General features: G+C 48.6%; 1 protein-coding gene across 1 annotated transcript in view; it reads right to left on the reverse strand.

The window, feature by feature from the left end:
- The window catches only part of TTC17 (tetratricopeptide repeat domain 17), a 483,695-nt gene that overhangs the window by 185,868 nt on the left and 273,911 nt on the right, over positions 1–23,916 (reverse strand). The window contains exons 17-18 of the mRNA XM_069221809.1: positions 12,520–12,687; positions 10,852–11,108 (exon numbers count right to left, since the gene is read on the reverse strand). Coding sequence (XP_069077910.1) covers positions 10,852–11,108; positions 12,520–12,687 — 425 coding nt within the window. The remainder of the gene's footprint in view (positions 1–10,851; positions 11,109–12,519; positions 12,688–23,916) is intronic.

Below are 23,916 nucleotides of genomic sequence, written 5' to 3' on the forward strand. Positions count from 1 at the left end.
GAACTAGTCAGCCTACACAGACAGTCGGTTAAGTTTCAGGGGGCACCTCTAAGGTGCCCTCTGGGGTGTATTTTGCAATAAAATGTACACTGGCATCAGTGTGCATTTATTGTGCTGAGAAGTTTGATACCAAACTTCCCAGTTTTCAGTGTAGCCATTATGGTGCTGTGGAGTTCGTGTTTGACAGACTCCCAGACCATATACTCTTATGGCTACCCTGCACTTACAATGTCTAAGGTTTTGTTTAGACACTGTAGGGGTACCATGCTCATGCACTGGTACCCTCACCTATGGTATAGTGCACCCTGCCTTAGGGCTGTAAGGCCTGCTAGAGGGGTGTCTTACCTATACTGCATAGGCAGTGAGAGGCTGGCATGGCACCCTGAGGGGAGTGCCATGTCGACTTACTCGTTTTGTCCTCACTAGCACACACAAGCTGGCAAGCAGTGTGTCTGTGCTGAGTGAGAGGTCTCCAGGGTGGCATAAGACATGCTGCAGCCCTTAGAGACCTTCCTTGGCATCAGGGCCCTTGGTACTAGAGGTACCAGTTACAAGGGACTTATCTGGATGCCAGGGTCTGCCAATTGTGGATACAAAAGTACAGGTTAGGGAAAGAACACTGGTGCTGGGGCCTGGTTAGCAGGCCTCAGCACACTTTCAATTGTAAACATAGCATCAGCAAAGGCAAAAAGTCAGGGGGCAACCATGCCAAGGAGGCATTTCCTTACAGTAGCCATAAGAGTATATGGTCTGGGAGTCTGTCAAACACGGACTCCACAGCACCATAATGGCTACACTGAAAACTGGGAAGTTTGGTATCAAACTTCTCAGCACAATAAATGCACACTGATGCCAGTGTACATTTTATTGTAAAATACACCCCAGAGGGCACCTTAGAGGTGCCCCCTGAAACCTAATCCAACTACCCGTGTAGGCTGACTGGTTCTAGCAGCCTGCCACACTCGAGACATGTTGCTGGCCACATGGGGAGAGTGCCTTTGTCACTCTGTGGCCTGTAACAAAGCCTGCACTGGGTGGAGATGCCATCACCTCCCCCAGGCAGGAGCTGTAACACCTGGCGGTGAGCCTCAAAGGCTTACCCCCTTTGTTCCAGAACCGCAGGGCACTCCAGCTAGTGGAGTTGCCCGCCCCCTCCGGCCACGGCCCCACTTTTGGCGGCAAGGCGGGAGGAGATAATGAGAATAACAAGGAGGAGTCACTGGCCAGTCAGGACAGCCCCTAAGGTGTCCTGAGCTGAAGTGACTAACTTTTAGCAATCCTCCAGCTTGCAGATGGAGGATTCCCCCAATAGGGATAGGAATGTGACCCCCTCCCCATGGGAGGAGGCACAAAGAGGGTGTACCCACCCTCAGGGCTAGTAGCCATTGGCTACTAACCCCCCAGACCTAAACACGCCCTTAAATTTAGTATTTAAGGGCTCCCCTGAACCTAAGAATTTAGATTCCTGCAACTTACCGAAGAAGAAGACTGCTGAGCTGAAAAACCCCTGCAGAAGAAGAAAGAAGACACCAACTGCTTTGGCCCCAGTCCTACCGGCCTGTCTCCTGCCTTCTAAAGAAACCTGCTCCAGCGACGCTTTCTCCAGGACCAGCGACCTCTGAATCCTCAGAGGACTGCCCTGCTTCAAGAGGAACAAGAAACTCTCGAGGACAGCGGCCCTGTTCCAAAAAGACTGCAACTTTGTTTCAGAGGAGCAGATTTAAAGACCCCTGCAATCCCCGCAATAAGCGTGAGACTTGCAACACTGCACCCGGTGACCCCGACTCGACTGGTGGAGAAACAACACCTCAGGGAGGACCCTCCGGCGACTCCGAGACTGTGAGTAACCAAAGTTGTCCCCCCTGAGCCCCCACAGCGACGCCTGCAGAGGGAATCCCGAGGCTCCCCCTGACCGCGACTGCCTGACTCTAAAATCCCGACGGCTGGAAAAGACCCTGCACCCGCAGACCCCAGCACCTGAAGGATCGGAACTTCAGTGCGGGAGTGACCCCCAGGAGGCCCTCTCCCTTGCCCAGGTGGTGGCTACCCCGAGGAGCCCCCCTTGCCTGCCTGCACCGCTGAAGAGACCCCTTGGTCTCCCATTGATTTCCATTGCGAACCCGACGCTTGTTTGCACACTGCACCCGGCCGCCCCCGCGCTGCTGAGGGTGTACTTTCTGTGTGGACTGGTGTCCCCCCCGGTGCCCTACAAAACCCCCCTGGTCTGCCCTCCGAAGACGCGGGTACTTACCTGCTGGCAGACCGGAACCGGGGCACCCCCTTCTCACCATTGAAGCCGATGCGTTCTGGGCACCACTTTGAACTCTGCACCTGACCGGCCCTGAGCTGCTGGTGTGGTGACTTTGGGGTTGCTCTGAACCCCCAACGGTGGGCTACCTTGGACCCCAATTTGAACCCCGTAGGTGGTTTACTTACCTGCAAAAACTAACATTACTTTACCTCCCCCAGGAACTGTGAAAATTGCACTAAGTGTCCACTTTTAAAACAGCTTATTGTGTTTTATGTAAAAAGTATATATGCTACTGTGATTATTCAAAGTTCATTTTTCTATAACAAAACCTATTGGCCTGGATTTGTCTCTGAGTGTGTGTTCCTCATTTATTGCCTGTGTGTATGTACAACAAATGCTTAACACTACTCCTTTGATAAGCCTACTGCTCGATGTAAGGAAATGCCTCCTTGGCATGGTTGCCCCCTGACTTTTTGCCTTTGCTGATGCTATGTTTACAATTGAAAGTGTGCTGAGGCCTGCTAACCAGGCCCCAGCACCAGTGTTCTTTCCCTAACCTGTACTTTTGTATCCACAATTGGCAGACCCTGGCATCCAGATAAGTCCCTTGTAACTGGTACTTCTAGTACCAAGGGCCCTGATGCCAAGGAAGGTCTCTAAGGGCTGCAGCATGTCTTATGCCACCCTGGAGACCTCTCACTCAGCACAGACACCCTGCTTGCCAGCTTGTGTGTGCTAGTGAGGACAAAACGAGTAAGTCGACATGGCACTCCCCTCAGGGTGCCATGCCAGCCTCTCACTGCCTATGCAGTATAGGTAAGACACCCCTCTAGCAGGCCTTACAGCCCTAAGGCAGGGTGCACTATACCATAGGTGAGGGTACCAGTGCATGAGCATGGTACCCCTACAGTGTCTAAACAAAACCTTAGACATTGTAAGTGCAGGGTAGCCATAAGAGTATATGGTCTGGGAGTTTGTCAAACACGAACTCCACAGCACCATAATGGCTACACTGAAAACTGGGAAGTTTGGTATCAAACTTCTCAGCACAATAAATGCACACTGATGCCAGTGTACATTTTATTGTAAAATACACCCCAGAGGGCACCTTAGAGGTGCCCCCTGAAACTTAACCGACTATCTGTGTAGGCTGACTAGTTTTAGCAGCCTGCCACAAACCGAGACATGTTGCTGGCCCCATGGGGAGAGTGCCTTTGTCACTCTGAGGCCAGTAACAAAGCCTGCACTGGGTGGAGATGCTAACACCTCCCCCAGGCAGGAATTGTCACACCTGGCGGTGAGCCTCAAAGGCTCACCTCCTTTGTGCCAACCCAGCAGGACACTCCAGCTAGTGGAGTTGCCCGCCCCCTCCGGCCAGGCCCCACTTTTGGCGGCAAGGCCGGAGAAAATAATGAGAAAAACAAGGAGGAGTCACTGGCCAGTCAGGACATCCCCTAAGGTGTCCTGAGCTGAGGTGACTCTGACTTTTAGAAATCCTCCATCTTGCAGATGGAGGATTCCCCCAATAGGGTTAGGATTGTGACCCCCTCCCCTTGGGAGGAGGCACAAAGAGGGTGTACCCACCCTCAGGGCTAGTAGCCATTGGCTACTAACCCCCCAGACCTAAACACGCCCTTAAATTTAGTATTTAAGGGCTACCCTGAACCCTAGAAAATTAGATTCCTGCAACTACAAGAAGAAGGACTGCCCAGCTGAAAACCCCTGCAGCGGAAGACCAGAAGACGACAACTGCCTTGGCTCCAGAAACTCACCGGCCTGTCTCCTGCCTTCCAAAGATCCTGCTCCAGCGACGCCTTCCGAAGGGACCAGCGACCTCGACATCCTCTGAGGACTGCCCCTGCTTCGAAAAGACAAGAAACTCCCGAGGACAGCGGACCTGCTCCAAGAAAGGCTGCAACTTTGTTTCCAGCAGCTTTAAAGAACCCTGCAAGCTCCCCGCAAGAAGCGTGAGACTTGCAACACTGCACCCGGCGACCCCGACTCGGCTGGTGGAGACCCGACACCTCAGGAGGGACCCCAGGACTACTCTGATACTGTGAGTACCAAAACCTGTCCCCCCTGAGCCCCCACAGCGCCGCCTGCAGAGGGAATCCCGAGGCTTCCCCTGACCGCGACTCTTTGAATCCAAAGTCCCGACGCCTGGGAGAGACCCTGCACCCGCAGCCCCCAGGACCTGAAGGACCGGACTTTCACTGGAGAAGTGACCCCCAGGAGTCCCTCTCCCCTGCCCAAGTGGAGGTTTCCCCGAGGAACCCCCCCCTTGCCTGCCTGCAGCGCTGAAGAGATCCCGAGATCTCTCATAGACTAACATTGCGAACCCGACGCTTGTTTCTACACTGCACCCGGCCGCCCCCGCGCCGCTGAGGGTGAACTTTCTGTGTGGGCTTGTGTCCCCCCCGGTGCCCTACAAAACCCCCCTGGTCTGCCCTCCGAAGACGCGGGTACTTACCTGCAAGCAGACCGGAACCGGGGCACCCCCTTCTCTCCATTCTAGCCTATGTGTTTTGGGCACCACTTTGAACTCTGCACCTGACCGGCCCTGAGCTGCTGGTGTGGTGACTTTGGGGTTGCTCTGAACCCCCAACGGTGGGCTACCTTGGACCAAGAACTAAGCCCTGTAAGTGTCTTACTTACCTGGTTAACCTAACAAATACTTACCTCCCCTAGGAACTGTGAAAATTGCACTAAGTGTCCACTTTTAAAACAGCTATTTGTGAATAACTTGAAAAGTATACATGCAATTTTGATGATTTGAAGTTCCTGAAGTACTTACCTGCAATACCTTTCGAATACGATATTACATGTAGAATTTGAACCTGTGGTTCTTAAAATAAACTAAGAAAAGATATTTTTCTATAACAAAACCTATTGGCTGGATTTGTCTCTGAGTGTGTGTACCTCATTTATTGTCTATGTGTATGTACAACAAATGCTTAACACTACTCCTTGGATAAGCCTACTGCTCGACCACACTACCACAAAATAGAGCATTAGTATTATCTCTTTTTGCCACTATCTTACCTCTAAGGGGAACCCTTGGACTCTGTGCATACTATTCCTCACTTTGAAATAGTGCATACAGAGCCAACCTCCTACACTCGACCACACTACCACAAAATAGAGCATTAGTATTATCTCTTTTTGCCACTATCTTACCTCTAAGGGGAACCCTTGGACTCTGTGCATACTATTCCTTACTTTGAAATAGTGCATACAGAGCCAACTTCCTACAATGTCGATTTGATTCTTGCATAGTTAGGACAGCAAATACTATTTCAGTATGTGCATGATGTGCACAGTATTTATGATTTCTGTCGTTTTGAACCAAATTTGTATATACAATTTACCATATGTATTTGTATATAATCCTGTGTGGAGTCTCTTTTGTGGTGTATTTATTGTGTCACTGGTGTATGTGTGTGTTGCTCAAATGCTTTACACATTGCCTCTTATGATAAGCCTGTCTGCTCTGTGCCAAGCTACCAGGCGGTGAGCACAAGTTATCTTTGGTGTGTAAGTTACTAGAGTGGTGGGTTCTGCCTGGCTTAGGTGCATAGCGTAGCCATTCAGAAACCCCATTTCTAACACTTCCCTAGCTCCCTCAGCTCATCTTTCCACTTATCTGTGATTATGACTCCTTAGCCATCTACCCACTACATTCTTCTAAATGCATCTATAAACTTTTTAAGGCAGACAAACTTTCATTTCCACAGAAGTGTTATTCCCTCATATAAGGAATTCCGAGACCCCTCTTGTAGCCCTCGTCCTTGTTGTGCAGCTGTGGTTCTTCCCACCTCAGACCTGGGTGAAGGAATAAATAGTAGAGGTCATGACCAGGAGATCACTACACAAGCACTTCCATTTTTCAGTGGTTTGACATTCCCTCCGCTAAAATTCCAGAGCCAGCAGCAGAGCTTGCTTATAAAAGAAGGGCTGCATTGAATGTAAGAGGCAGAGGTGAAGTCAGTTCGCTCTACAAAGACATTGCAAAAGCAGGAATGAAGCATCGCGGTCACCCAAAAGTCCTTCCACATCCTATTAATGCTGAAGTCATAGATAAAGTGTGCATCTAATGTGTCCAATAATTTTGTAATACGTGAAGGCCTGCAACAACCATAAGGACATCTCTATCTAATTTTATTATACTCTGTCATCACTACTCCCTTATAATAAGAAACACAGAAGCGCTCCTCTACTCTCCGAACTACCCAAAGGCCAGTTGTGACGTTGCAATGCCTGCTCACTCTCTGACGGGTCATGGAGCAGAACTTCAATTGCTACTAGCTTTTCAGCTCCTTTTCTTCTAAACTTTTCAACAGCCCCTGGAAGCTCACGATCATTAAACAGAAACATTTATGACAGTACGATTATATTTTCTCACACTGCTGGAATTAGTTAAAAGAAAGCAAGAATTTATCTGCAAGTTACCAAACATTTCAATTCAAAGCCATTTTAGAAAGTGGCATACATTAAACTGGCCAACATGTGTAATGTCATTAAATTAAAAACTGCCCTTTGGTGTGCTCACGTTAACATTAGAGAGCATATGTATTCTTCATACGAGCAATCAAGACCTCTTTCATACCAACTGTCAAGAGACCAAAATTGATAAGATGTTTGTGGGTGGAATTAAAATCATAACAATCATCTATGGTAAGCAATAAAATGTGTCCTATTGTATGTAAAAGGACATTGCAAGGTACGATGGAGTTCCATAACCCTATAAGGACGTCCGTCTTTGTTGCGTCCCGGTGTATATTGTCAGGTTACTCCTCAGTGACCTGCAATAGCCTTATTAGATAGGGTCTACTGAATACCCGTCAATTACTCTATGTACTGCTCACACGTATGATGTTCTCTGCATTACCCTAAATGGAAACACACACATGCTTGTTGGGTTTCACAGATCTGAGGGCACCTAATGTTACACTGTCACAATGTGCTAGTCTGTCCCCCTTCCCCAAATCCACAGCTTTTATTTGTGACCAAGCCTTCACATATATGGTGTAAGGAAATGGCTCCCTGTTGCAGTTACCCGCCACTATTTGCCTGATACTGATGCTGACTTGACTGAGAAGTGTGCTGGGACCCTGCTAACCAGGCCCCAGCACCAGTGTTCTTTCACCTAAAATGTACCATTGTTTCCACAATTGGCACAACCCTGACACCCAGGTAAGTCCCTTGTAACTGGTACCCCTGGTACCAAGGGCCCTGATGCCAGGGAAGGTCTCTAAGGGCTGCAGCATGTCTTATGCCACCCTAGGGACCCCTCACTCAGCACAGACACACTGCTTGCCAGCTTGTGTGTGCTGGTGGGGAGAAAATGACTAAGTCGACATGGCACTCCCCTCAGGGTGCCATGCCAACCTCACACTGCCTGTGGCATAGGTAAGTCACCCCTCTAGCAGGCCTTACAGCCCTAAGGCAGGGTGCACTATACCACAGGTGAGGGCATATGTGCATGAGCACTATGCCCCTACAGTGTCTAAGCAAAACCTTAGACATTGTAAGTGCAGGGTAGCCATAAGAGTATATGGTCTGGGAGTCTGTCAAAAACGAACTCCACAGCTCCATAATGGCTACACTGAATGCTGGGAAGTTTGGTATCAAACTTCTCAGAATAATAAACCCACACTGATGCCAGTGTTGGATTTATTAACAAATGCACACAGAGGGCATCTTAGCGATACCCCCTGTATTTTACCCAATTGTTCAGTGCAGGACTGACTGGTCTGTGCCAGCCTGCTGCTGAGAGACGAGTTTCTGACCCCATGTGGTAAGGGCCTTTGTGCTCTCTGAGGACAGAAACAAAAGCCTGCTCTGTGTGGAGGTGCTTCACACCTCCCCCCTGCAGGAACTGTAACACCTAGCAGTGAGCCTCAAAGGCTCAGGCTTCGTGTTACAATGCCCCAGGGCACTCCAGCTAGTGGAGATGCCAGCCCCCTGGACACAGCCCCCACTTTTGGCGGCAAGTCCAGGAGAGATAATGAGAAAAACAAGGAGGAGTCACTGGCCAGTCAGGACAAACCCTAAGGTGTCCTGAGCTGAGGTGACTCTGACTTTTAGAAATCCTCCATCTTGCAGATGGAGGATTCCCCCAATAGGATTAGGGATGTGCCCCCCTACCCTCAGGGAGGAGGCACAAAGAGGGTGTAGCCACCCTCAGGGCTAGAAGCCATTGGCTACTAACCCCCCGACCTAAAAACACCCCTAAATTGAGTATTTAGGGGCTCCCAGAACACAGCAAGATAGATTCCTGCAACCTAAGAAGAAGAGGACTGCTAAGCTGAAAAACCCTGCAGAGAAGACGGAGACACCAACTGCTTTGGCCCCAGCTCTACCGGCCTGCCTCCCCACTTCTAAAGACACTGCTCCAGCGACGCTCTCCCCAGGGACCAGCGACCTCTGAAGCCTCAGAGGACTGCCCTGCATCTAGAAGGACCAAGAACTCCCGAGGACAGCGGCTCTGTTCACCCAAGACTGCGACTTTGCTACAAAGAAGCAACTTTGAAACAACTTGCGTTTCCCGCCGGAAGCGTGAGACTTTGCACTCTGCACCCGACGCCCCCGGCTCGACTTGTGGAGAACAATCACTTCAGGGAGGACTTCCCGGCGACTGCGAGACCGTGAGTAGCCAGAGTTGCCCCCCCTGAACCCCCACAGCGATGCCTGCAGAGGGAATCCCGAGGCTCCCCCTGACCGCGACTGCCTGCTTCTAAGATCCGACGCCTGGTAAAGACTCTGCACCCGCAGCCCCCAGGGCCTGAAGGATCCGACCTCCAGTGCAGGAGCGACCCCCAGGTGGCCCTCTCCCTTGCCCAGGTGGTGGCTACCCAGAGGAGCCCCCCCTTGCCTGCCTGCATCGCTGAAGAGACCCCTTGGTCTCCCATTGAAACCTATTGAAAACCCGACGCGTGTTTGCACACTGCACCCGGCCGCCCCTGTGCTGCTGAGGGTGTACTTTCTGTGCTAACTTGTGTCCCACCCGGTGCCCTACAAAACCCCCTGGTCTGCCCTCCGAAGACGCGGGTACTTACCTGCTGGCAGACTGGAACCGGGCACCCCCTTCTCCATTGAAGCCTATGCGTTTTGGGCACCACTTTGACCTCTGCACCTGACCGGCCCTGAGCTGCTGGTGTGGTAACTTTGGGGTTGCGCTGAACCCCCAACGGTGGGCTACCTTGGACCCAAACTTGAACCCCGTAGGTGGTTTACTTACCTATAAAAACTAACAAACTCTTACTCCCCCCAGGAACTGTTGAAAATTGCACTAAGTGTCTAGTTTTAAAATAGCTATATGTGATTTATGTGAAAACTGTATATGCTATTTTGCTAATTCAAAGTTCCTAAAGTACCTACCTGCAATACCTTTCATTTGAAGTATTACATGTAAAATTTGAACCTGTGGTTCTTAAAATAAACTAAGAAAAGATATTTTTCTATACAAAAACCTATTGGCCTGGAATTGTCTCTGAGTGTGTGTTCCTCATTTATTGCCTGTGTGTGTACAACAAATGCTTAACACTACTCCTTTGATAAGCCTACTGCTCGACCACACTACCACAAAATAGAGCATTAGTATTATCTCTTTTTGCCACTATCTTACCTCTAAGGGGAACCCTTGGACTCTGTGCATACTATTCCTTACTTTGAAATAGTGCATACAGAGCCAACTTCCTACAATATGGGTACTCTCATAGTTGTAAAACCACAAGTCAGTGTGCATTCAGAGGAGCTACATGGATAGCTTGAGAAGGCTCATTTGTGGTACTTTCTGGGATGGGTTGCAGAACACAAATGGTACTTACAGCATTTCTGTGAAATGTATTAAAATGTAGACAAATCGATAATAGCAAACACAAGAAAAATACAAAAACTGGAAAACACTGCTTTGGGGGGACATCCATGCCACAGGGTGGAGCACTGAGAGAATCACATTTGGTCAGAGCATGCAACAACAGTGAGGAACATATGTCGTCAACTTAAAGAGGAACCAATAACGTTAGATGCCAGCGGTCAATCTGTTTGTAGACTGTCCCAATCCAAATTAAAAGAAAATTAGATTACTGTGCTATTCAATTGACACCTAATCCACAGCAGTAACAGACCTCAGGGTGTCGGAATTACTGTATACATAAAGAACAATTTTTTTAAACAAAGGGTTTTGTTTTAGTGTTAAACCTGTTTCAGGTGTTGCCTACTGTAGGAGTAGGGAAGTGAGATACAGGGAGAGAGGAATCTGCACAAGAGCTGGACAGACGTGAATGCTGGGATTCTAAATCTGGACTTCTAGGTCTATGAAATAGTACAGAAAGTTAATCTTTGAAGCAATGGCTACAAGAAGAATACAAAGCTCACATTCTGATTAAGGAGACAACTTCAATCGGAAATGTAATGCTCAACAAAGCAGAACTGCTATTATTTTAGGTATACAAACAGTACTCAAAGCCATAAGAGCTGCAGGTCAGACAACTATTAATTATTAATGCTTGCAGAAACGAGAAAGCAAAAATAGTTGGTCCCTATGTTTGAAGGTACTATCCTTCGCTTACAACTATTAAAGTACTTCCAGTTCTTACCCATTCAGCCTCATCATCATCATCATCTTCACAGTCCCCGAAGCAGGAACCAGAGAGCCCGTCCTGGGACCCTTTCTTTAGGACCCGAATACCCTGAAGGTCCATTCGACGGCCTTTCACCTCCAGTGCCCCTTCAAAGGCTTCTAGGGGCCAGGAGTTCTCAAATTCATCAACCAAGGCGAGCATCTCTTCAGACATGTGGGAGTCTCCTGGACTCTGCTGTTCTTCGCTGTTATTGCCTTCCACAATGACAACATCTGAAAACACATGACAAAATTACGAAAAACACAAGGCATCAAGCGGACAGCTCTCCTGCCATGAGGCACAAGAGCAACATGATCAAGCCTGCAAGGCAAAAGCAGTCTTCTGGCAGAAAAATACAGAGCATGCCATCAGATGTGAAGTTTAAGGTTCATGGAATCCTATGCTTGGTACCACGCTAACATACATCAAGTTCACCACAACTTTCAGCATTATACCATGAAAAAGAATCAAAAATGAAAGTGAGGTGGGGGTCATGGTCTGCTCCCTCTTCACCCCTATACCACAATGCTGGAAGGGGTAGGCAGGAGTCAGGCTGAGCTTCTACTGGGAATCTTATAAGGGTTAACATTAGTAATTATCACACTCATTGTTATAGTTGCCTCTGCCCCCAGTCCTGCCCCTTTTCCCAACCATAATGTTTCCGGGTGAGGATTTTGGGTCCAGAAAGACCAGATAGCTCATGGTTGTCTGAAGCAATACCATCTGGGCATGGCTTTCAGGCAGCTCATAATGGGGGCCTAAGACTTTGCTTGAAGGACTAATGCTGCTGTTGAACAGTCTCATGAACTGTGAACTTTAGGAAGAATACACATGCATCTTTCACCAAAGTCTAGTGGAGGCAAGTCAGACCACAAAACCCTTCAGTAGAACAGACCGAGGAGGAGGGGGTTGAAGAACCTGTATGACACAGAACAAGCGCAAGAAGATTTCATGTAAAAAACATCACAGGATGTCTTGTGTGTTGTTGCCCAGCCACCGAAATGCAGCTTCCTCAGTTTTTCCTCTTTTGTCCAGACTCATTCCGTTTCCTGGTGTATTTCATGCTCCCTCTTGTTATGATGCTACAAAATGTGTCAGCATCCTGCAATATATGGGCTACGTGTAGGGAGTGGGACACAGAAGCTAGTGCAAGAAAACAATTCAGACATGGGAGCAACACCAGCGAGGTGAGGACTACACTGAAATAAGTAAAGGAAGTAGAGCAGGTCAGAGAGGGTAGAAAGATTGAGGGGGACAGAGGGACAAAGAAGAAAGTGAAGGGGGAGCAGTACATGACAACAAGATTTAGGGAGGGAAGCAAATGCAGGAAGAGGAGTGGGGTGGGCAAGTGAAAGAGAAGATGGAAAGATAGAAATTAAGAGATGGGGCACCACACGGCTGAGATGAGGTAAACAGTAGAGAAGGAGAAAGAAAAAGTAGGGGGCGCACAAGCGATTCAATTTTAAACAGCAAAATCAAGTTATTATTGATATAATATAATTAAAGTATAGGTATTGCAGCACTACTGTTACCTAGATCCCTTACTGCCATTAAGTGTTGATGAGAGAAAAACAGCTGAAATGAAGGACTGGGATATTCCGAAACAAAAATTTGCAAGTGGTACAAAAACTAATGCACGCCTACTTTCGACCGTTAATGAGGTGGGCTCGGCTGGTGAAGGTTTCAGGAAAACCTCGTCACTAGGTTCAGGGCTTCCATCAAGTCCTTCCTGATGAGGGGCTGTGATCAGCGTTACTTTCTCATCCTCTGCAGTGGACTCCACCAGCTCCTCGCTCTCCCGGTCACAATGTCCTGCAAAACAAGGTGGAATAAAAGGATGAACTGTGCTCTGATGAGCAGAAACACATTTTGCACTGTTTACTTGAATCAGCATTTAAAGGTGCACTCCCAGGACGACGACAGGATGAGGCTGACTGACACCATTGTCGGCAGGTTGGGCTAGGCGACAGGGTGAATCTCCTGTCCGGACAGACATACAGAGCAGGCAAGTGGGCTTTAGGGTGATAAATCCATGGAAATGTTCATAGATCTCTTTCCAGGGACATCAGAAACGTAGTTCCATGGAGTGGTAAGAAAGTGGCATGGCTTCCTCTCCTGGAGCACGTGGGTAGTAAGAGTCATAGACATCAGTGTGGAATAAGAATTGTTACTCATTTTATTTGCTTGTTTGTTCTTACCATAGTAGTGATACGCTTCAAAAGAGGGGCGTGTCTGAGTTCTTCACGGGTAATGACACTACACAAGGAAGGATATTGCAACTAGTACAAAATCATACCCAGTACAGGGGCATCACACCATCCTGACACCAAGAGGCAGTAAGAGCTGCTCTTGATTAAGGGTAAGACTTCACAACCTTGATTTGAAAACCAGGTGAGAAGACGAAGAGTACTGAGCAGAAGAAATTCAGTGGACATTATGCTGAAGGATTGAGTGACATTCATATTTTCAAATTGGTTTTGAAGAGCTGGAGGGAAAAACATTATGTAGGCAGGAAGAGTATTCTATATTCTAGAAGCACTGCCACTAAGATATTTTAGGTGTGCTTACGTGTTTGAGACTCTCAAAAACACAAATGTAATGCTGCCTGTGCTCCTTTGTGTGAAGGACCACTCAACAATACCAATGCAATGCTGCCTGTCCTCCTGTGTGTGAAGCACCATTTAACAATACCAATCCAATGCTGCCTGTACTCCTGTGTGTGAAGGACCACTCAACAATACCAATGCAATGCTGCCTGCACTCCTGTGTGTGTGAAGGACCTCTCAACCATACCAATGCAATACTGCCTGTACTCCTGCGTGTGAAGGACCGCTCATCAATACCAATGCAATGCTGCCTGTGCTCCTGCCTGTTAAGAACCTCTCAAGAATACCAATGTAGTGATGCATGTAAGTGCGTGTGTGTTTGTGTGCGCGCATGAAGAACCGCTCAATAACACCAATGTGATGCTGCATGTACTCCTGTGTGTGAAGGACCGCTCAACAATACCAATTCAATCCTGCCTCTACTACTCAGTGTGTGAAGGACAGCTCAACAATACCAATGCAATGCTGCCTGTACGCCTGTGTGTGAAGGACCGCTCAACAATACCAATGCAATGCTGCCTGTGCTCCTGTGTGTGAAGGACCACTCAACAATACCAATTCAATACTGCCTGTGCTCCTGTGTGTGAAGGACCGCTCAACAATACCAATGCACTGCTGCCTGTACTCCTGTGTGTTAAGAACCTCTCAACAATACCAATGTAGTGATGCATGTAAGTGCCTGTGTGTGTGTGCGCATGTGTGTGTGAAGAACTGCTCAATAATACCAATGTGATGCTGCATGTACTCCTGTGTCTTAAGAACCACTCAAGAATACCAATGTAGTGGTGCGTGTGTGTTTATAGAACCGCTCAAGAATACCAATGTAATGCTGCATGTACTCCGGTGTGTGAAGAACCGCTTAACAATACTAATACAATGCTGCCTGTGCTCCTGCATGTGAAGGACCACTCAACAATACCAATGCAATGCTGCCCGCACTCCTGTGTGTGTGAAGGACCGCTCAACCATACCAATGCAATACTGCCTGTACTCCTGCGTGTGAAGGACCGCTCATCAATACCAATGCAATGCTGCCTGTGCTCCTGCCTGTTAAGAACCTCTCAAGAATACCAATGTAGTGATGCATGTAAGTGCGTGTGTGTTTGTGTGCGCGCATGAAGAACCGCTCAATAACACCAATGTGATGCTGCATGTACTCCTGTGTGTGAAGGACCGCTCAACAATACCAATTCAATCCTGCCTCTACTACTCAGTGTGTGAAGGACAGCTCAACAATACCAATGCAATGCTGCCTGTACGCCTGTGTGTGAAGGACCGCTCAACAATACCAATGCAATGCTGTCTGTGCTCCTGTGTGTGAAGGACCACTCAACAATACCAATTCAATACTGCCTGTGCTCCTGTGTGTGAAGGACCGCTCAACAATACCAATGCACTGCTGCCTGTACTCCTGTGTGTTAAGAACCTCTCAACAATACCAATGTAGTGATGCATGTAAGTGCCTGTGTGTGTGTGTGCGCATGTGTGAGTGAAGAACCGCTCAATAACACCAATGTGATGCTGCATGTACTCCTGTGTCTTAAGAACCACTCAAGAATACCAATGCAGTGGTGCGTGTGTGTTTATAGAACCGCTCAAGAATACCAATGTAATGCCGCATGTACTCCTGTGTGTGAAGAACCGCTGAACAATACTAATACAATGCTGCCTGTGCTCCTGCGTGTGAAGGACTGCTCAACAATACCAGTGCAATACTGCCTGTACTCCTCCGTGTGAAGGACCGCTCAGCAATACCAATGCAATGCTGCCTGTGCTCCTGCGTGTTAAGAACCTCTCAAGAATACCAATGTAGTGATGCATGTAAGTGTGTGTTTGTGTGCGCGCGTGTGTGCGCATGAAGAACCGCTCAATAACACCAATGTGATGCTGCATGTACTCCTGTGTGTGAAGGACAGCTCAACAATACCAATGCAATGCTGCCTGTGCTCCTGCCTGTTAAGAACCTCTCAAGAATACCAATGTAGTGATGCATGTAAGTGTGTGTTTGTGTGCGCGCGTGTGTGCGCATGAAGAACCGCTCAATAACACCAATGTGATGCTGCATGTACTCCTGTGTGTGAAGGACCGCTCAACAATACCAATTCAATCCTGCCTCTACTACTCAGTGTGTGAAGGACAGCTCAACAATACCAATGCAATGCTGCCTGTACGCCTGTGTGTGAAGGACCGCTCAACAATACCAATGCAATGCTGTCTGTGCTCCTGTGTGTGAAGGACCACTCAACAATACCAATTCAATACTGCCTGTGCTCCTGTGTGTGAAGGACCGCTCAACAATACCAATGCACTGCTGCCTGTACTCCTGTGTGTTAAGAACCTCTCAACAATACCAATGTAGTGATGCATGTAAGTGCCTGTGTGTGTGTGTGCGCATGTGTGAGTGAAGAACCGCTCAATAACACCAATGTGATGCTGCATGTACTCCTGTGTCTTAAGAACCACTCAAGAATACCAATGCAGTGGTGCGTGTGTGTTTATAGAACCGCTCAAGAATACCAATGTAATGCCGCATGTACTCCTGTGTGTGAAGAACCGCTGAACAATACTAATACAATGCTGCCTGTGCTCCTGCGTGTGAAGGACTGCTCAACAATACCAGTGCAATACTGCCTGTACTCCTCTGTGTGAAGGACCGCTCAGCAATACCAATGCAATGCTGCCTGTGCTCCTGCGTGTTAAGAACCTCTCAAGAATACCAATGTAGTGATGCATGTAAGTGTGTGTTTGTGTGCGCGCGTGTGTGCGCATGAAGAACCGCTCAATAACACCAATGTGATGCTGCATGTACTCCTGTGTGTGAAGGACAGCTCAACAATACCAATGCAATGCTGCCTGTGCTCCTGCCTGTTAAGAACCTCTCAAGAATACCAATGTAGTGATGCATGTAAGTGCGTGTGTGTTTGTGTGCGCGCATGAAGAACCGCTCAATAACACCAATGTGATGCTGCATGTACTCCTGTGTGTGAAGGACCGCTCAACAATACCAATTCAATCCTGCCTCTACTACTCAGTGTGTGAAGGACAGCTCAACAATACCAATGCAATGCTGCCTGTACGCCTGTGTGTGAAGGACCGCTCAACAATACCAATGCAATGCTGTCTGTGCTCCTGTGTGTGAAGGACCACTCAACAATACCAATTCAATACTGCCTGTGCTCCTGTGTGTGAAGGACCGCTCAACAATACCAATGCACTGCTGCCTGTACTCCTGTGTGTTAAGAACCTCTCAACAATACCAATGTAGTGATGCATGTAAGTGCCTGTGTGTGTGTGTGCGCATGTGTGAGTGAAGAACCGCTCAATAACACCAATGTGATGCTGCATGTACTCCTGTGTCTTAAGAACCACTCAAGAATACCAATGCAGTGGTGCGTGTGTGTTTATAGAACCGCTCAAGAATACCAATGTAATGCCGCATGTACTCCTGTGTGTGAAGAACCGCTGAACAATACTAATACAATGCTGCCTGTGCTCCTGCGTGTGAAGGACTGCTCAACAATACCAGTGCAATACTGCCTGTACTCCTCCGTGTGAAGGACCGCTCAGCAATACCAATGCAATGCTGCCTGTGCTCCTGCGTGTTAAGAACCTCTCAAGAATACCAATGTAGTGATGCATGTAAGTGTGTGTTTGTGTGCGCGCGTGTGTGCGCATGAAGAACCGCTCAATAACACCAATGTGATGCTGCATGTACTCCTGTGTGTGAAGGACAGCTCAACAATACCAATGCAATGCTGCCTGTACGCCTGTGTGTTAAGAACCTCTCAAGAATACCAATGTAGTGGTGCGTGTGTGTGTGTTTATAGAACCGCTCAAGAATACCAATGTAATGCCGCATGTACTCCTGCGTGTGAAGAACCGCTTAACAATGCTAATGCAATGCTGCCCGCACTCCTGTGTGTGTGAAGGACAGCTCAACAATACCAATGCAATGCTGCCTGTACGCCTGTGTGTGAAGGACCGCTCAACAATACCAATGCAATGCTGCCTGTGCTCCTGTGTGTGAAGGACCACTCAACAATACCAATGCAATACTGCCTGTGCTCCTGTGTGTGAAGGACCGCTCAAGAATACCAATGCAAGGCAGCCTGTACTCCTATGTGTGAAGGACCGCTCAACAATACCAATGCACTGCTGCCTGTACTCCTGTGTGTTAAGAACCTCTCAAGAATACCAATGTAGTGGTGCGTGTGTGTGTGTTTATAGAACCGCTCAAGAATACCAATGTAATGCTGCATGTACTCCTGCGTGTGAAGAACCGCTTAACAATGCTAATGCAATGCTGCCTGTACTCCTGCATGTGAAGGACCGCTCAACAATACCAATGCAATGCTGCCTGTGCTCCTGCGTGTGTGAAGGACTGCTCAACAATACCAATGCAATACTGCCTGTACTCCTGCGTGTGAAAGACCGCTCAACAATACCAATGCAATGCTGCCTGTACCCCGGCGTGTGAAGGACCGCTCAACAATATCAACACAATGCTGCCTGTTCTCCTGTGTGTGAAGGACCACTCAAAAATACCAAAGTAAAAATGCCTGTACTCCTGTGTCTTAAGATCCACTCAAGAATACCAATGTGGTGGTGCGTGTGTGTGTGTGTTTATAGAACTGCTCAAGAATATCAATGTAATGCTGCATGTACTCCTGCGTGTGAAGAACTGCTTAACAATACTAATGCAATGCTGCCTGTACTCCTCCGTGTGAAGGACCGCTCAACAATACCAATGCAATGCTGCCTGTGCTCCTGTGTGTGTGAAGGACCACTCAACAATACCAATGCAATGTTGCCTGCACTGCTGTGTGTGTAAAGGAATGTTCAACAATACCAATGCAATGCTGCCTGTACGCCCGTGTGTTAAGGACCGCTCAACAATACCAATGCAATGCTGCCTGTGCTCCTGTGTGTGAAGGACCGCTCAACAATACCAATGCACTGCTGCCTGTACCCATGTGTGTTAAGAACCTCTCAAGAATACCAATGTAGTGATGCATGTAAGTGCCTGTGTGTGTGAAGAACCGCTCAATAACACCAATGTGATGCTGCATGTACTCCTGTGTCTTAAGAACCACTCAAGAATACCAATGTAGTGGTGCGTGTGTGTGTGTTTATAGAACCGTTCAAGAATATCAATGTAATGCCGCATGTAGTCCTGTCGCGCCGCGGCGGCCGCGGGCTCAGGCGGCCGCGGCGCAGCATTTGATAAAGACCGCGGTCTGCGTGCAGGCCGCGGGGGAAGCCGCGAGTCCGCCCGGGGGTCGCGGCACTCGCCGCGCCCCCTTCTTCTGTCTCTACATTAAGGGCAGACGCGGCGGGAGATAAGACCCCGAGTTGGGTCTAGATCCTGCCGCGCTTAGCGCATTTAGTGCGCTTTACATTTAAGCGTTTTGGTAACCTTCTGCACTTACCAGTATCCACAGGCAAAAGCCGGATACCTGCACATGGTGGTGTTTTTATGCATGCCTTTTCCCTTTCCCAGCATGCTACCCACTTCCTCTCTTCCCAGCATGCATTGTTTCTTTTTGTTGGACGCATGTTCTTTATTCAATGTTATACTCTTTTCCCCAATCCAAGATGGTGGTGTTTCTACTTCCTGTTTCCTACTTCCTGTCTAGGGGTATATAAGGGGAATTCAGCTGCTTGTTCATTGTGTTGCAACACTCCTTTGGTGGTAGTCACGCTCCGGCTGGTTTCTTCTTGTGAATCCAGTATTTCCTGACCTGTCTTCGTCTCCAGTCTTCCTGTACTCTCAGATCCGCAGTGCTAACGCCCTTGTGTCCTCCTTATGTTTCAGGGAGTTCCTGTTGGAGGTTTTTTACCCTATTGGGGTTTTTCCTCTGGGACTCCTTCTGGAGGGCACGGACTGTAGTGGCTTGCTATTGTCAAACAGCACCGTGGCTACCGGAAGGGGTCGCCCCTACCTCGGCCAGAGCAGAACCTGCCGGAACCGGGGTCGTTCCCCAACCCTCATCAACTTCAACGGTAAGCCCAGTGAAAACTGTGACAACTCCTGCGTGTGAAGAACCGCTTAACAATACTAATGTAATGCTGCCTGTACTCCTGTGTGTGAAGGACCACTCAAAAATACCAAGGTAAAAATGCCTGTACTCCTGTGTCTTAAGAACCACTCAAGAATACCAATGTAGTGGTGCGTGTGTGTGTGTTTATAGAACCGCTCAAGAATACCAATGTAATGCCGCATGTACTCCTGCGTGTGAAGAACCGCTTAACAATACTAATGCAATGCTGCCTGTGCTCCTGCGTGTGAAAGACCACTCAACAATACCAATGCAATGCTGCCTGCACTCCTGTGTGTGTGAAGGACTGCTCAACAATACCAATGCAATGCTGTCTGTACTCCTGCGTATGAAGGACCGCTCAGCAATACCAATGCAATGCTGCCTATGCTCCTGCGTGTTAAGAACCTCTCAAGAATACCAATGTAGTGATGCATGTAAGTGTGTGTGCTTGTGTGCGCGCGTGAAGAACTCGCTCAATAACACCAATGTGATGCTGCATGTACTCCTGTCTGTGAGGGACAGCTCAACAATACCAATGCAATGCTGCCTGTACGCCTGTGTGTGAAGGACCGCTCAACAATACCAATGCAATGCTGCCTGTGCTCCTGTGTGTGAAGGACCACTCAACAATACCAATGCAATACTGCCTGTGCTCCTGTGTGTGAAGGACCGCTCAAGAATACCAATGCACTGCTCCCTGTACTCCTGTGTGTTAAGAACCTCTCAAGAATACCAATGTAGTGGTGCGTGTGTGTGTGTTTATAGAACCGCTCAAGAATACCAATGTAACGCCGCATGTACTCCTGCGTGTGAAGAACCGCTTAACAATACTAATGCAATGCTGCCTGTACTCCTGTGTGTGAAGGACCGCTCAACAATACCAATGCAATGCTGCCTGTGCTCCTGCGTGTGAAGGACCACTCAACAATACCAATGCAATGCTGCCTGCACTCCTGTGTGTGTGAAGGACTGCTCAACAATACCAATGCAATGCTGCCTGTACTCCTGCGTGTGAAGGACCACTCAACAATACCAATGCAATGCTGCCTGCAGTCCGGCGTGTGAAGGACCGCTCAACAATATCAATGCAATGCTGCCTGTTCTCCTGTGTGTGAAGGACCACTCAAAAATACCAAAGTAAAAATGCCTGTACTCCTGTGTCTTAAGAACCACTCAAGAATACCAATGTAGTGGTGTGTGGGTGTGGGTGTGGGTGTGTGTTTACAGAACCGCTCAAAAATATCAATGTAATCCTGCATGTACTCCTGCGTGTGAAGAACCGCTCAAAAACACCAATGTGATGCTGCATGTACTCCTGCGTGTGAAGGACCGCTCAACAATACCAATACAATCCTGCCTCTACTACTCTGTGTGTGAAGGACAGCTCAACAATACCAATGCAATGAATACAATGCTGCCTGTACGCCTGTGTGTGAAGGACCGCTCAACAATACCAATGCAATACTGCCTGTGCTCCTGTGTGTGAATGACCGCTCAACAATACCAATGCAATGCTGCCTGCACTCCTGTGTGTGTGAAGGACCACTCATCAAGAATACTAATGTGTGTGGGAGGGTGGGTATATGTGTATAATATATATATATATATATATATATTTTTATATTTATATATATATATATCTCAGCTGATGAAACCCAGTGTAATGCAGCATGTACTCCAGTGGAATACCAATGTTAGGGTGCACGCACCTGTATGTCAGGTATGGCCACTCAAGAACACTGGTGTTAAGCAGCCTGTGCGCCACTGTGCAGAGAAGAACTCAAAGCACCAAGGTAATGTTGCACGTAGGATCACTAATAGATACCTGTAAGGAAATGCCTCCTTGGCATGGTTGCCCCCTGACTTTTTGCCTTTGCTGATGCTATGTTTACAATTGAAAGTGTGCTGAGGCCTGCTAACCAGGCCCCAGCACCAGTGTTCTTTCCCTAACCTGTACTTTTGTATCCACAATTGGCAGACCCTGGCATCCAGATAAGTCCCTTGTAACTGGTACTTCTAGTACCAAGGGCCCTGATGCCAAGGAAGGTCTCTAAGGGCTGCAGCATGTCTTATGCCACCCTGGAGACCTCTCACTCAGAACAGACACACTGCTTGCCAGCTTGTGTGTGCTAGTGAGGACAAAACGAGTAAGTCGACATGGCACTCCCCTCAGGGTGCCATGCCAGCCTCTCACTGCCTATGCAGTATAGGTAAGACACCCCTCTAGCAGGCCTTACAGCCCTAAGGCAGGGTGCACTATACCATAGGTGAGGGTACCAGTGCATGAGCATGGTACCCCTACAGTGTCTAAACAAAACCTTAGACATTGTAAGTGCAGGGTAGCCATAAGAGTATATGGTCTGGGAGTCTGTCAAACACGAACTCCACAGCACCATAATGGCTACACTGAAAACTGGGAAGTTTGGTATCAAACTTCTCAGCACAATAAATGCACACTGATGCCAGTGTACATTTTATTGCAAAATACACCCCAGAGGGCACCTTAGAGGTGCCCCCTGAAACTTAACCGACTGTCTGTGTAGGCTGACTAGTTCCAGCAGCCTGCCACACCAGAGACATGTTGCTGGCCCCATGGGGAGAGTGCCTTTGTCACTCTGAGGCCAGTAACAAAGCCTGCACTGGGTGGAGATGCTAACACCTCCCCCAGGCAGGAGCTGTGACACCTGGCGGTGAGCCTCAAAGGCTCACCCCTTTGTCACAGCCCAGCAGGGCACTCCAGCTTAGTGGAGTTGCCCGCCCCCTCCGGCCACGGCCCCCACTTTTGGCGGCAAGGCTGGAGGGAACAAAGAAAGCAACAAGGAGGAGTCACTGGCCAGTCAGGACAGCCCCTAAGGTGTCCTGAGCTGAGGTGACTCTGACTTTTAGAAATCCTCCATCTTGCAGATGGAGGATTCCCCCAATAGGGTTAGGATTGTGACCCCCTCCCCTTGGGAGGAGGCACAAAGAGGGTGTACCCACCCTCAGGGCTAGTAGCCATTGGCTACTAACCCCCCAGACCTAAACACGCCCTTAAATTTAGTATTTAAGGGCTACCCTGAACCCTAGAAAATTAGATTCCTGCAACTACAAGAAGAAGGACTGCCTAGCTGAAAACCCCTGCAGAGGAAGACCAGAAGACGACAACTGCCTTGGCTCCAGAAACTCACCGGCCTGTCTCCTGCCTTCCAAAGATCCTGCTCCAGCGACGCCTTCCAAAGGGACCAGCGACCTCGACATCCTCTGAGGACTGCCCCTGCTTCGAAAAGACAAGAAACTCCCGAGGACAGCGGACCTGCTCCAAGAAAGGCTGCAACTTTGTTTCCAGCAGCCTTGAAAGAACCCTGCAAGCTCCCCGCAAGAAGCGTGAGACTTGCAACACTGCACCCGGCGACCCCGACTCGGCTGGTGGAGATCCAACACCTCAGGAGGGACCCCCGGACTACTCTACGACTGTGAGTACCAAAACCTGTCCCCCCTGAGCCCCCACAGCGCCGCCTGCAGAGGGAATCCCGAGGCTTCCCCTGACCGCGACTCTCTGAAACCTAAGTCCCGACGCCTGGAAAAGACCCTGCACCCGCAGCCCCCAGGACCTGAAGGACCGGACTTTCACTGGAGAAGTGACCCCCAGGAGTCCCTCTCCCTTGCCCAAGTGGAGGTTTCCCCGAGGAAGCCCCCCCTTGCCTGCCTGCAGCGCTGAAGAGATCCGTTGATCTCTCATAGACTAGCATTGCGAACCCGACGCTTGTTTCTACACTGCACCCGGCCGCCCCCGCGCTGCTGAGGGTGAAATTTCTGTGTGGGCTTGTGTCCCCCCCCGTGCCCTACAAAACCCCCCTGGTCTGCCCTCCGAAGACGCGGGTACTTACCTGCTGGCAGACTGGAACCGGGGCACCCCCTTCTCCATTGAAGCCTATGTGTTTTGGGCACCACTTTGAACTCTGCACCTGACCGGCCCTGAGCTGCTGGTGTGGTAACTTTGGGGTTGCTCTGAACCCCCAACGGTGGGCTACTTTGGACCAAGAACTAAGCCCTGTAAGTGTCCTACTTACCTGGTTAACCTAACAAATACTTACCTCCCCTAGGAACTGTGAAAATTGCACTAAGTGTCCACTTTTAAAACAGCTATTTGTCAATAACTTGAAAAGTATACATGCAATTTTTATGATTTAAAGTTCCTAAAGTACTTACCTGCAATACCTTTCGAATGAGATATTACATGTAGAATTTGAACCTGTGGTTCTTAAAATAAACTAAGAAAAGATATTTTTCTATAACAAAACCTATTGGCTGGATTTGTCTCTGAGTGTGTGTACCTCATTTATTGTCTATGTGTATGTACAACAAATGCTTAACACTACTCCTTGGATAAGCCTACTGCTCGACCACACTACCAC

This window comes from Pleurodeles waltl, chromosome 3_1, assembly GCF_031143425.1.
Source record: "Pleurodeles waltl isolate 20211129_DDA chromosome 3_1, aPleWal1.hap1.20221129, whole genome shotgun sequence".
Taxonomy (NCBI): domain Eukaryota; kingdom Metazoa; phylum Chordata; class Amphibia; order Caudata; family Salamandridae; genus Pleurodeles; species Pleurodeles waltl.